General features: G+C 41.6%; 1 protein-coding gene across 2 annotated transcripts in view; it reads right to left on the reverse strand.

The window, feature by feature from the left end:
- Positions 1-13,839, reverse strand: part of LOC121314293 (potassium voltage-gated channel subfamily H member 2-like) — a 152,522-nt gene that overhangs the window by 77,224 nt on the left and 61,459 nt on the right. The window contains exons 3-4 of one of the 2 annotated variants that reach the window (XM_041247388.1): positions 1,441-1,602; positions 159-524 (exon numbers count right to left, since the gene is read on the reverse strand). In XM_041247388.1, the coding sequence (XP_041103322.1) occupies positions 159-524; positions 1,441-1,602 (528 nt within the window). Of the gene's footprint in view, positions 1-158; positions 576-1,440; positions 1,603-13,839 lie in introns of both variants that reach the window. The other variant, XM_041247387.1, reaches the window with a different exon arrangement.

A 13,839-nucleotide genomic window follows, 5' to 3' on the forward strand; every position in this document is an offset into this window, starting at 1 on the left:
AATCTCCACTTAATTTTCTTTGGTCTTAGTTTCTATGCTTCTCTTAAAGTATTGGTTTGACTTAACTTTGTCAACACCTTTTAAGAGCCCCCCACACTTAAGTCCCACCATTTGCAGACCCCACCCCTGCCATTATCCCCACCCCCTTCCCTCTGTACCTGTGCTGGCATGGCGATTGCAGAATTTCTTGTCAAAGTCGGTCTTCATCGCCTCAATGTCGTCAACGGAGGAGGCTCGGCGCACACTGTAGAAGCTCTCGCGGGAGCGGCTGCATGTCAGGCTGCAGTTGGAGAAGGACATGTCGGGGTTGAGGCGGTCTGGCTGCGGGGAGGAGAGGTTCAGAGACTCCAGCATCCCGTCAATGTGCGCTCGCTGGTCTTCCGTCTGATGCAGCTCGGAGCTCACCAGGCAGTTCCTCTCCGGAGTGGACAGCAGCTCCTCCAGGGCCAGAGACTCACTGCTGGGCTTGGGCAAGTCCACCACCACCGCGTCTGGGTCCTCCTGTGGCAGGGAATGCTTACTGGCTGTCAGGGAGCGCAGCAGCGGAAAACGTAGCTTGAAGCCTCGCACCCTGGCTGGACACAGAAGACCGAGGAAGGTGTACTCAGCTATGTCTCACTAGCTTTGCCATCAGAGACACACTCATACTTGAGGATCTATCACAGCATCCATGCAGTTAAAGGAACAAGAGACAGAGCTTGAGTCCAAGACTGATACTTAAAAAGAAAATTGCTTCATAATGGCTATAATACACAGTACCACTGTAATGCTTCTCTTTTTATAGATAATCTTAGCGAAACCCCTCTGTCAGAAAAGCAAGCTCTTTAGATAAGCTCTACAATGCTTTCACTGGCTCAGCACAACACAGATGACAGTATACTGTTAAATCAACCTTTAAATAATTTAAACAAAATAAATATCGGCATGAAGTTTAAAAAAAAAATACTGTTAATCTTTATTTTAACATAATAAAGTAGTAAACACAATATATATATATATTTTATAAGCATGCTAGTGTTTCTCCAGCAACTTCCAGACAAGATAAGGAAGGCACACAGCAGCCATCTGGCTGTGCACGGTTTTGTTGATTGTCATGTTGGTGTGTTTCTTTATGTAGTTCTAAATGCTAATTTGGGAGCTGGTACAGTAGAAATACACAACAGTTCAGTATGAATCTGGGTATTGAGAGAGAGAGAGAGAGAGAGAGCTTTCTGGCAGTATTAAATTTACTTTATTGCGTATTTCCATTGCAATTTGATATCCCCTTTATATCCCCTATATCAATGAATTTGCAGCCTTCTTGGTTGTGACTGTCTTTGCATGGAATATGCAGCTGTGTTGCTTTCCCGTTATTTAGGAAGACCAGTATACTGTATCTAGTACCTTTTGTACTGTACTGTACCCTGCCCATTGCTGGAGAAACTACAATAATAATGTTACCTGCTGGGAACCAGTTAGAGGGGACCTTGTGATTGACATCCCTCTCAGGAGAGTGCAGCAGATCGTTCTCTGTCATTGTTTCAAAGTTCAGGATGAACATTATCACTGTGCCATCTTCGTTCTTCACTGGGGCCACGTCTACCTGACACAAGAACCACACACCTGAGGGGAGGGAACAGCAACAGCGCCATCAGAGAACAAAACAGCAAGAGCACCACGCTACAGCATGTCAGACAGCAGCAGGAACCGAGGATCACAAGATCCTCCGGCCTTTTCCCTCTGCAATGTCCCATAATCCTGGCAAACTGTAGCCTGCTGCTCGGACTGCTGTATCTGGTAACCAGCTTAATCCGAGATCAATAGGTACCGACAATGGTAGCACAACTGATGTGAGCTCTTTCTTGAGACGGAGGTAAAGAGAATAATAATAATAATAATCGTTAAAAGAAGCTCACCGTGTTTTGTCTGTATGGTCCGTTTTGTTTGTCTGTTTATTTTGGCTACCATTGCCGTGTCCTGTGTATTTTTGTTTGTTACAACCTTTTTATTTTCTGTTCTGATTATTTATTAAATGCTGAGCGAAAGCATTCGTTCAGCTCCACCAAACTCCATCTCTCTCTGTTGCTTATTTCCTGGCTCTGGTCTGACGTCACCCACTCCGGCCGTCTTTGTGACAATTGTACAACTGTATGCACATTGCATGTTTTGTATTCATCGCTGCAAACTTTTCTACAGTTTAAAAAAAAATTATCAGAAAGCCCTGCTGTCACTTTACTTTCAGTTAAAGAAAGCCAGACTGTATCTACTATACCGGCACTGCACATCCTTTCATTGGTGGTATGCTAGAACAGATCAGTCCCCAAGTTCATGGGAAAGAGCAGATGGGACAGTTGGGAATGGAAAATAAGAAAACTAGCGTTCCAAATAGTTAGTACTTCCAAATGACCAGATCATATTGAATATAATCCATGACAATCAATCTTTCCCCAAGTTTTTACTTTGTTTGCTGATGTTCATTTGAAGCAGTACAGAACTGCTTCTTCATACACGAGTATGTTGTCATTCGGCAGCTGTTAGTTTCACTGAAGAGTGCATACGCAAATCACAGCACAGAAACCAATGCTTCGTCAGAATTTCTATTTATAACACTTCTACGGCACACGCTAAATGACTTCAATGTAAATGTTTTCTTTCAGGGCAAATAGTAGAAACAAGCAACATCATTTACATAGAAAAGACTAGGAAGAACCAGGGACAGATTCAAATTGTACAGTAGAGCATGGCAAGGGATTGCAAATTACATTAACCGCAGAAGATTTAAGAAAATCGAAGATTTAAGAAAATACAATGTTTTGTTCAGTATTCGTCACCAATTTTTATCAGCAAGTTATTTATACACATTGCAGGCCTGCTGTCAGCAGAACTGATGCCTTGCATAGGGTGACCAGACGTCCTGGTTTAGCTGGCACAGCCCCAGTTTTCCAGCAAATGTCCCAGTATCCCAGTGTCCCAGTTTTTTCTCAAAAACTTTAAAAAGTCCTGGTTTTCAGCCACTAACGGTAGCACAACACATTCAAAATACATTTTGTCAAAATACCATAAACAACCACTTCTTATATCACTTAGTTTATGGCATCTGCAGTGAAAATAATAATAATAATAATAATAATAATAATAATAATAATAATAATAATAATAATAATAAAGTAGCAGTACTTATATAACACAATACGGAAAGTTATTAACCACAAAATATACACCCGGGAGTGTACTGAAATTAACCATTAAATTGCCTATATTTAAATAGATTAATAAGTCTTATCAATTATTTAACAATGTGTCCTGGTTTTGAGCTTTGAAAATCTGCTCACCCTAGCCTTGCACCATTTTCTTTCTCAGGCATATAAATCAATCAAATGCAGGAAACTAAATGCCACTTCCCAAGATGGAAAGATAGGTTAAAGTGTATTTGTCTGAAAGAGATCATCTCAATCCCTGAAAAAAGAGTGCCCAGCACCATCTGTCTTCTGAACTCTCACTGCTATCAAGATCTCAGATTCTACTTCCACAGCATGCCATACCCCATACATCTATACAGAGCCCTCTACGGTATTCTGCTGCACTAAGATCTTATACCCCATGCATTTATATAGTGCTCAATCTCAGATTCCACTGTCACAGCATGCAATACAACATACTGTACATTTATATAGCATCCTATCTGAGAATCCAATTGGGAATCAGAAAATACGGTGGGGGTATCACTCATGCTTACTATTTCACTGGTATTTTGTAACCTGGAGAATATAAATAAAGTTTATTAAACAAATCTAAAAAGTATATATTTGTATTTGAAATAATTTGTTTATAAAGGAAGTTTATCGTTAATACAGAAATGAAGACAAATGTTTGCTTGGTTACAGTTCCTTGATACAGTGAAATGACAGTGGGACCTGTTTAACATCTCTTGCAAGTTTAAAATGAAATCTCAGAGTTTTATCTTAGAATGTGACAATATTGACACAAATGCCAAGGATGGTAAAACATGCTAAAGCTTTGTGAAGAATGCTAAAGCATGGTACAGGATGACACATACAGATTGCATCTTGCTGCGTGGGAATGTTTCTCTTGGGGTTCCCCTCTGCAGCAATCCCTGATTTTGTCCCAAAGAGAATTTCCTGCAAACAGAGACAACAGCTTCTTGCCGCTCTGTTCCTGTTTCAGCTGACACCACATAAATGCACCCATATCGCCCCACAAACACAACCCATTGAAATAAATTGGCATCTCAGCCCACTGAATCGAAAGGAAAGGCAAGGGCTGGACATGAACCACTAACCTCACGGTTCAAGACAAACGCCTTACCATTCAACTAAAGAGCAAACTCTATAGTTGAGAGGGAAGTATGTGTCTTTACATTAATTCAGTATGAATAACTCATCTGCCACTAGGAAGAGATCCATTACACCCTACTTTGCTGAAAACCAACTCCCAGCAATGCTACTACTGGCCAACACTACATTCACAAGAATAGAAGAACTTAAGACAATCCACAAACGAGAGGAGTTCATTCATTGTGTCTTAAAGAATCCAAATGATTCAGAATCAAGAACATAGCTAGGTAAGCCATTCCATACCCTCACCCCACACTGTCTAAAAACACTTCACTTAGTTTCCAGCTGCATTAACTTTGTCATCTTCTTTTAAGATTTTAAATACTTCAATCAAGCTCTATTATTTAAGCCAAACATATTCATTGTGTTACTTTGCCACAGACAACATTTCTAAATGTTTACTATAACAAAAGCATAGCATAGTATAATAAATCACAGGTTAAACTTTGCAATGCATAGAGAGGTATGGTAAAGCATATTAATAAACGTGGCAAACCAGAGTAAACTACAGTAAATGCATAATGTAACCATGGGAAAGCCAAGGTAAAACTGCCAAAAATACATTGCACAAATACAGTTGTAAACCTTGAGAAGGGTCATTCCACCAACCCCTCCCTCACCCCTCACCTCCTCACATGTTCATGCACTCCCTCACCCTCTCAGCCTCTCAGCTGCCACTGCTTTAGCGTGTGACTCTCCGGTCCACTCCTGACTGCGTTGAAAATGAGACAGGGAAGGTTCTGTACATAAACTAAACTGCGATCCGTCCTGCCTGCACGGCCTCCCACTGAGGAAACTAAATGCTTTTTTGTTTGTTTCACTGGAGAAGGCAGAAGAGGGATTATAGCTGAGCTCCTGTGTAATTACAAATAGAGTGGAAAGCCAGATAAAGCTGAGCCAGTTTTTCTCGCTCTCCCTCTCTCTTCCATTCAGACAGCAGGGGTGCCATCCAATTAAACCGAAAGTACACCTTGTTGAGACTTAAAATAAAAAAAAGGGTTAAAAAACCTAAACATTAAACTGTAACAGATCGCATTGAGCACGTAAATATCAATCTGGTCTTATGTATACTAATGGCAATATCATACTTTACACAATCTGAAATGTGTAGGTCACTCCAGAAAGATCATAGATCCCTGTGAAGATTAGTTGCTGTTAATTATATCACTGTTTCACAAAGCCCTGTAACATTTCAAATGCATACAGTATGATGTGGATTTTAACAATGCCACTTGAACAAGACCTGTTAGCCTGTGTATTAGTCCAGGTAGTGGCCTGAGCATTAGCCCTGTGTATTACTACAGCCCAAATCATTAAATGAAAATGCACAGACACAAGGGGCTTTGTGGGTTTTCAGCTCAGAAACTCACAAAACTGGCTTCAGGTCTTAAGCTGGGTCAACATCTGAACGATCAGTTGCACAACTTACTATTTTCCAAGTAACCTCCTGAGCGACTTCTGTAGACATAGGCGAACAAGTGGCAATTTGCAAAGTGTAATTAAACGTTGTGTAAAGTATAACTAAAAACTGACTGACTACTAGTTTAATTATGCTTTCAAATCCCTAACCGTAAACTAGTTTTTATAAAAGATCAATTTACTATAGGTTTTAAACTTGCAACTTCACTTTTTAATCCCATCAATTGTTTTTTTTTTGTTTTTTTTTTTTTTTTTTTTTTTTTAAATGGAATGTGGCTGATTTTAAGAAACTTTTTAACACTCTGTCACCCAGCACCTGAGCTCACCACGACCTGTAAGTGCAATGAGCCCCAGCCCCAGGCAGTTACCCTAACGAGGACCGGCCTGGTTGTGCAGGGGTTAAGAGCAGACTGCGACCACCTCTGGTATTCATTTCTAAATATGGGAATGACTTGAGGACAGGGAGAAGTGCTACACTGTGTTTTCACATCGCATCAGGGAGCAGCATGGAATGAGCCTCGCATATTCCTACATATTGACACTGCTGTGCTAATTGTTTCTATAGAAGAGATACTGTACATGCTGTAGCTGTAAAGCCGGCAGGCAGCCCCTTGTCTCCCCCCCCGACTTCAGACTGGTTAATTGCAGGGGTCTCATACTCTCGACTCTGCTGGGTAGCACTTTGCAATTACTGTGTTTACACTATCTGTAACAGAGGCTGAAGAGCGCAGCTGCACAGTTAGATAGGAACAAGCTGCTGTCTGATCTGCTCTCAGGCTGAGATCCACAGCAGTGAATAGTTCTCTGCAATTGACATGCCAGCATTCACCGCAGTGTAAATGGGTTACTTTACCATTTAGACTCTAGTGGAACGAGGTCCCACTTCAAAATTGGAACACTGTATTAAATCAATAACAAGGCAACCCTCTGCACTGTGTATTACACCATCTATCGGATGTTTGGTTTCATACAATAGGATTTAAGTATCCCTCTTTTAAATGCAAGCAATGGTGAAGTTCATACTCCAACGACTACTTGAACAATTTCACATACAATAAAAGCCATGCTGATGGACTGCAATAACATCAGACCTTATCGAGAGAGGATGCAGACTGCTTCAAAGTGCTCCATTACCTTTGCAAATCCTAGATACAGTGGTCAAGAATGATAAATAAACACACAAGACAGGTCTCAAGTGGCATGACCGAGCATCCAAAGCTTCAGAACATCAAGGCTGAAACCCAACATTCCCTTTTACAGTCCAGCCTCACCTCCCAGAGTCAAACCCATCAAACTATCGTAACAGCATGGGCCCACTGTGGTCCATCATCTCATTTCAGAGCTGCATTCCAGACTCCGCTTGCACTGCAGTTTGAGCCACTAAAGTTGGCCTAATTCGACAGGTCATGCCTATTTCATACACCCACAGTGGTACTACTGAGGAAGCACTGCGGATGTTTGTTTGTGATCACTGAAGGGCGATGAAAAGTATTTTTGAGTTTTCTTAAAAAATGACACATGTATATACATGAAACCCTTGCTAATTTTTTACTTTTCAACAGGCAAGACCAAACCAACAGAGCAGCTTATTTTGTGTAAATTTGAGTCAACCGGGTGATTTGTCATGGAATTACCCAACAGACAAGATCAAACAATGACTGACACAGCAGCTAATTAATCTTGAAAGAATAGCTGATTAGATGCTGATGCATTTCTCAGGGGTCTGGATTCTCTCAGGGCAGATCAGTTACAGGATCAGGGCAGTACTTGACCGTTAAGGGTTAATTTAATACCTCAGATGAGTACCCCTATAAACAACCCCTATAAAGGTTAATGTAAAAGAGGAACTGGTTCGAAAGCAGGTCAAAAAGCTGCAGTGTGTGAAAAAACACCACATAAATGCTATAGCATTTTACCTCCACTAGGGGGAAGCACATGCCCACTCTCTTACAGGATGTGCCTTCATGTCATTCCAGGGCAGATTCACCTGTTCTGATAATAGAGGTTAAAGTCATGGTGTGATTGAAAGAAAGATGACTGGCTGGTGGTGGATGGGGGGGATTGGGAAGGAAGATCTACCACTTCTTTTAGGAAGAGGCCAATGTCCTCAACTGGTAGGCAGTAGCTGTCCAGTAGCTTATTTTTCGTATAACTGGGGACCCGCTGTGACAAAGGGGCTGCTGATTGTGAACAGGTGCAGAGGTGCTGCAGTGCAAGAACAAACACAGACAGGAAACTGTAATCCATTTAAGAAAGGGGTCTTTATTTTATAACTCCCGGTCTGGCGACTAAACAATAGGCTCCAGCAATACACACCAATCTGTAAAGCACTGAGGTAGAAAAGACAGGGATTGCAGCCCAAATAATAAATACACGTTAACCGCCCCACAATAACCCACGGTCACCAGTCCGGATGCGTGCTGTAGTGCTTGTAGTGGGAGATAAAAGTTTATTTAGTGACTGTGGTGAAGTGTTCTTCCGGCTTTGTGCTGGCCCAAGGCGACAGCTCCAGATACATGTTAGCCACCTGGTGGTTCACAATAGCAAAATGGTTAACAGTAACAAACAAACAAAACACTCCCGAATATCTTTTTCAGTTTTCACTGGGTCTCTCACGGTCCTTCCAGTTCTCTATACAAAAACAAGCGAAGGAGTAGATTGCAATTCTCCGGCTCCTTTTATGCTGTCACGCATGACCCCTTGGTAAACGAGTGCAGCTATCTCTACAATCTGCAGCTGCTACGTTGATTCCCTTCTGGGTCATTACGTTCTTGCAACGGCGTCTCGCCTTCTTCCAGACTGACCAACTTCCCGACCTGGGGAAAGACCTGTCAGGCCAGCCTGTCCAAAGGACTCTACTTTTGCTACTTAGCGCCCTCACAGGTCGGGAGGGAGATTTACAACCAAGATTCATTATATTTCTGTCACACCTGCATATAATGTATTTTGTGATAAGTGCATGCAATCAATATGTAAATATAGTTTATCTTTTTAATTGATCTCAGAGGCATCTACAGTCACCACTGCATCTTAAGGTGCTGTACAGTAAGAACTACAAGAAGGTTACAAAGCACTGACACCAAGGCAGGGCAGACATCAGACTGGATCCCGAGCCAGAAACACGAGGAATACGTCAAGCTGCATGTGTACGCTGGTTGTTTTCAGTCTGGACCAGGGACAGATTGATGGCTCGTGCAAGGGAGGGTTTCAAAAATGTGCCCCATCAGTTAACCTTGGCTTTTAAATATTCACAAAACCAAGCTCCCCTTCATTGTGCTATGCTCCCTCTCACGCCATTTGATTAACACAACATTCTCCCTGTCATCAAGCTCTTACAGTTAACACAGTAAACTACCGCTAACCACAGGGGGTTCCTCAATAGGGAATGCATTACCAACATTACTTAACAACTTCACACCCAACCCGCATGCCTAGGGTCTGTGTAAACTGTTGTGGTGTTATCTGAGACACGGATGTATGGCTGTGTGTGTGTGTGTGTGTGTGTGTTTATGTTAACATTGATGCTGTACAGATGTTTGGCATCAGTTTGTCATTGCTCTGCACTAGTGTTCAAGGAATCTTTCTGCTAGACCCTCTGCTAATGAGACTGTAGCAGGGAGAGATCTGTGCTGACTCTGCTGGCGTGTTCACAGTACTGCAGGAAGAGGGCAGCAGCCTTCCAACAACCGCCTGTGAGTCATGGCAGTGACACAGGGAGGTGGGAAGGTAGGTGTGTGGACTTTCCCCCTCTGAATGGCTGAGAGGCGAGTCTTGACAGATTGCTAGCCCTATATAAAAATATATGCTGTTTCCTCAGGTCTGCCTTTGTAGACGCGCTGTGTGTGTGCGGAAGTGCTGGTCGAGGACGGAGAGACCAGCTGAGAACAGCAAACAAGTCAGAGAGTGACAGTGGGGAACCCTTGGGCAGACCCCGAACTATTGTTTAGAGCAGGCAGGGAGCCGACAGAGTAGGACGGTGATCCGGGTCGTGCGGGTAGCAGCGACCGGGATAAAGCTGCCGAGTGCAGCACCTTTTATTTGTGGTTTTATTACTGTTTTATTTTCCCTTGTTCTTTTCGCCTTCTGTTTTCATTATTATTTCTTTGAGCACCTACGAGTACACTTGCTGTTCGCTTACCAACTTTGGTATTTCTGTGGTGCTGTCTATCATCGTTGATAGGCAGCCCATGGCCAACAGTGCCCTCTGCCGGGGAAAAATAAGAACTGGCCTAAAAATAAAACTGGGCACCTGTGTGGTGTTTTCAATTACACCTGTCTGTCTCCTGGTCAGTGAATTACCCACACCCCTTCCACAGAGATTCACTTCAGTAAGTGACAAAACAAACAAGAAGCTAACTAGCATTACAAAAGAGCTGGTACAACGCTTGCCTTGCATACAACTCATAACCTAGCACCTGTCAACTACTATCCATATGCATGTGCAACTCCACAGAATTAAACTGTGTATTATTCTTTTAAATTGTCATCTCTGTATTTGTGCTAGTAAACTCAGAGACAGTACTGTGGCACAAATAATTAAAAAGTCCAGTGAAAAATGATGCTGTAACATCTTTCCAGCACCAAGGTGGGGAAACATAGCTTTAAGTTGATGTTCCTGTTGTTGCTGTAAACATTTGAATTGTGCAGAGGGCATGATATTTAAATAAATAAATAAATAAATGTAAATTCAAAATATTTTGAGGTTTGACTAAGGTTTCACCAAATTACGCCATCAAGGATATATAAATTGTTATTGTGGTCGTATTTCGATCCTTCACTGTTTAAATCAATTGAATAGACTCCACTAGTATCCATGTCAAAGGCATATCTGTCTTACTTCCCCTCTGTCAACTGTCCTCAGCAACTCCTCTATGACTAGCACTGACCCCTTAAAGGCAGCTGAGAGACTGTTTAAGAATCTCCTTATGCTGTTGTTAAGTCTTCCTTGTATCTTCACCGATTCATGGCCTCAGTCAGTGTCACTCCAGCTCTATTGTCTGAAATCTGTGGCTTTAACCGTGTTGAAAATCTCCTCAAAACAGATTCTGCAGAGTCCATACCCATGACCTAGGCTTCCCTAACTCTTGGCCAGGTGGACATACGTCCGATGAGCTATCCAGTTAGAATCTCCAATACTTGTGAAGTAGATCTATAATTTAAAGTATATGTAAACTTTGTAGTTGCTTCAAAACTCATATTGGCAATGCAGTGGCATCTCCCCCTACTGCACATCTCCCCTTCTGACCTTACAGAATGTCCAAAGCTGTGCCTTGAGGTGCAGCATGTGTGATAGCTCCACTGTTCAAACCGGCCGTGACTGTCTCCCGCTCCGCTCCTAGTCTAGAACGTGTGGGATGCTAAAGTTCCTACAGCAGCTGCACACACTCTTATACACACGGAAAGAGCCTGAGCTTGCAAAACCAATCTGAAATAAATAAATGTTAAAAATACACAGCAATTAGTCTTCCTTGGCAGGTAGCAGGTAACAGGTGCTGAAGGGCTCCCTCCTCCCCTGTTCACATTGATGAGCAAACAGAAACAAAATAGTTCACTTCCACTGCCACAGAAGAGTTTTTCTTATCAAATTATGCAGGGGTCATATCCCACAAATCACTAGTTCTAACCAGTCCCTCAGCTCAAACCATAAGATCACACTGCATCCCATATGAATGATGCAAGATGCAATTATTAATATTTAAAAAATTGGTGTATGCCTACTTTTATGTGGTGTTGTTTTTTACCCTGGATAAGGATATGTTGCACTTCAGGTATTTTGACAGACAGACATATTTCTATTCGTGAAGAGTCCCAGAATCCTTTTGGCCACTTCTCCCCGAAATGAGACTGCTCACACAGAGGGGGGTATTATCTTCTGATCAGCCACAGCCTCTTGAGATAAATCATGGTATCTGGGTAATTTCAGATCCTGTTAGACTTGTCCAGATCTCATTGAATCTGCAGCTGTTGGAAAGACAACCTAATCTCCACATGTGGGTTCTGTTTATTATAATCTCTGGATTACCAAGTGCAGAGTTCAGGAATACAAGGAGTTTGATCAAAGTCAAAATTTTATGTGGTTGCTGAACTGTAACACTTCATCAGTCCAGTCTTACGTCAATTGGTTTGTATATACCTATTTAAGAAACACCTGTATGGAAACACAAGCCTGTCTTGGCTGATTATTTAAAGGGTTGATAATAGTCATAATACTATGGCCCTACTTCCAGCATGGGCAGTACTGAGGGAGGAGGACCAATAACACCCTGCTAATTGAGATGCAGTATCTTCGTTCCCCTCATCGATAATTTCAATACCTCTGGAAGTAGCAGAGTAATGTCAGATGCAACAGTATACGAAGATACATCACAGTAAAGCAACACCTAATGGATGTACAGCTATGGACAAAAGTTTTGCTTCACCCTATAGAGTTAACTAATTTTGCTTCATAAAGTCAAATTAAACCTGCTGAGTAATGTTATGCTAACATATTGAACTACATACTGCTTTGTAGTTTTCCACATACATTTCAAAATCTAACATGCTGTACTATTATAAATGCTGTACTATTATTATGGCTTTTAGTAGATGTTTGCAATATCATTTTGTAGTTTCTTTGATTACATGAAGTAAAATAAGAGATCTGAATTACATTCATATAGTTTTTTTCTTTTTTTTGTTATGTCACAATCCTAATATTCTAGGTCAGGGTTTCCCAATCCTGATCCTGGGGACCCACTGTGTCTGCTGGTTTTCATTCCAACTGAGCTCTCAATGACTTCATTTAACTCTTAATTGAACTATTCATTATCTTAATTAGACCTTTTTAATTGTTTTCAGCTTTTAAAATTAACTATACAAATTTCAAATTAACTATACAATTTCATAAGTAACTTGATATCTATTAGCTCCCTGAAGTGTATGTAGATGATCCTTGAATAACTGACACAAAATCCAGTATTGAATTAAACTTGCATTTTAATCACAGGCTTGTTAAGGAAACAAGAACACACTCTCTAAATCTTAACCCTCGTGGTGAATGCTTAACTACATCATGCAGCTATTGACTATGAACATTACCGCTCCCCTCCTCCTTTTATGTCACTGCATATTCAATATATCACACCCTTCTCCTCAGTTCACATATTCCTCCAGTTATTTGGGTAATATATGCCAATGACGGGGTCAAGTCACTGGGGATGCAGGGCGGTCTGGATCATCTACTTGCAACAGCCTCGAGGGAGAGAGAGGGTTAATAACCGTCAGCGAAATGGTCTGCCTTGAGCAGAGAAAGCAGAAACTCTAAATGAGGTGTGGGACACCTAATTCTTCCTTTTATTTGATAAGATTTGGCAGATATAGGTTGTGTGAAGCTATCAGTTAAAGGTATTGTTGCAATGGGCACAAACACAGATAACTGAATGGTTTCCAAAGAAACAGAGAGCAATCTATAGATTAGACGACAGCAATCTTGTGAACTACTGTGTGTTTAAATCAAGACCACTGAAAAAGATGACCCATTTACATGATTTTCAACAATTAATGGTCTATCAGTCAATTTTATCAGAAAATAAAGATATTCAAGACAGCTAACGATTACCATTTTCTCCCCCTAATGATCACTAACTTTCTATGGATGGGATCAGTATGGGACCTTGGCGATTGCATCTTTGTAGGGTGGAGTTAGTGTGCGCGCACAAATGGGACGTGTACCTCTTGCAGCTTTACCCTGTTGGATCTGGTTCCTCCTCTCTGGGCACTGCTATGATTGAGACTGATGGTAACAGGTGATCGGTGTAGCATTGTGGGACACACAATACTCTTTAGCATATCATTTGCATACGTTAGCATTAAGTACAGTGAAGTACAGCGAAGCGTGCCACCTGTTAAGTAGCCCTCCTTGAACAAAACTTTGGGAACCCCTGGTATAAAGCCATTGGAAAGGGCTACTGTCTAGCAGTGAACCACATCATAAAAGGTAAAGCAAAAGCCTAAGCTGTAGGTGACACTTGGTGCCCAGGATACAAGACGAACAACTAGTACCAAGGCAATGCCCACTGCACATTGTTTTACTTCAACTATATTGTAA

The sequence above is a fragment of the Polyodon spathula genome, chromosome 4 (genome assembly GCF_017654505.1).
Source record: "Polyodon spathula isolate WHYD16114869_AA chromosome 4, ASM1765450v1, whole genome shotgun sequence".
In the NCBI taxonomy this organism is placed as follows: Eukaryota; Metazoa; Chordata; class Actinopteri; order Acipenseriformes; family Polyodontidae; genus Polyodon; species Polyodon spathula.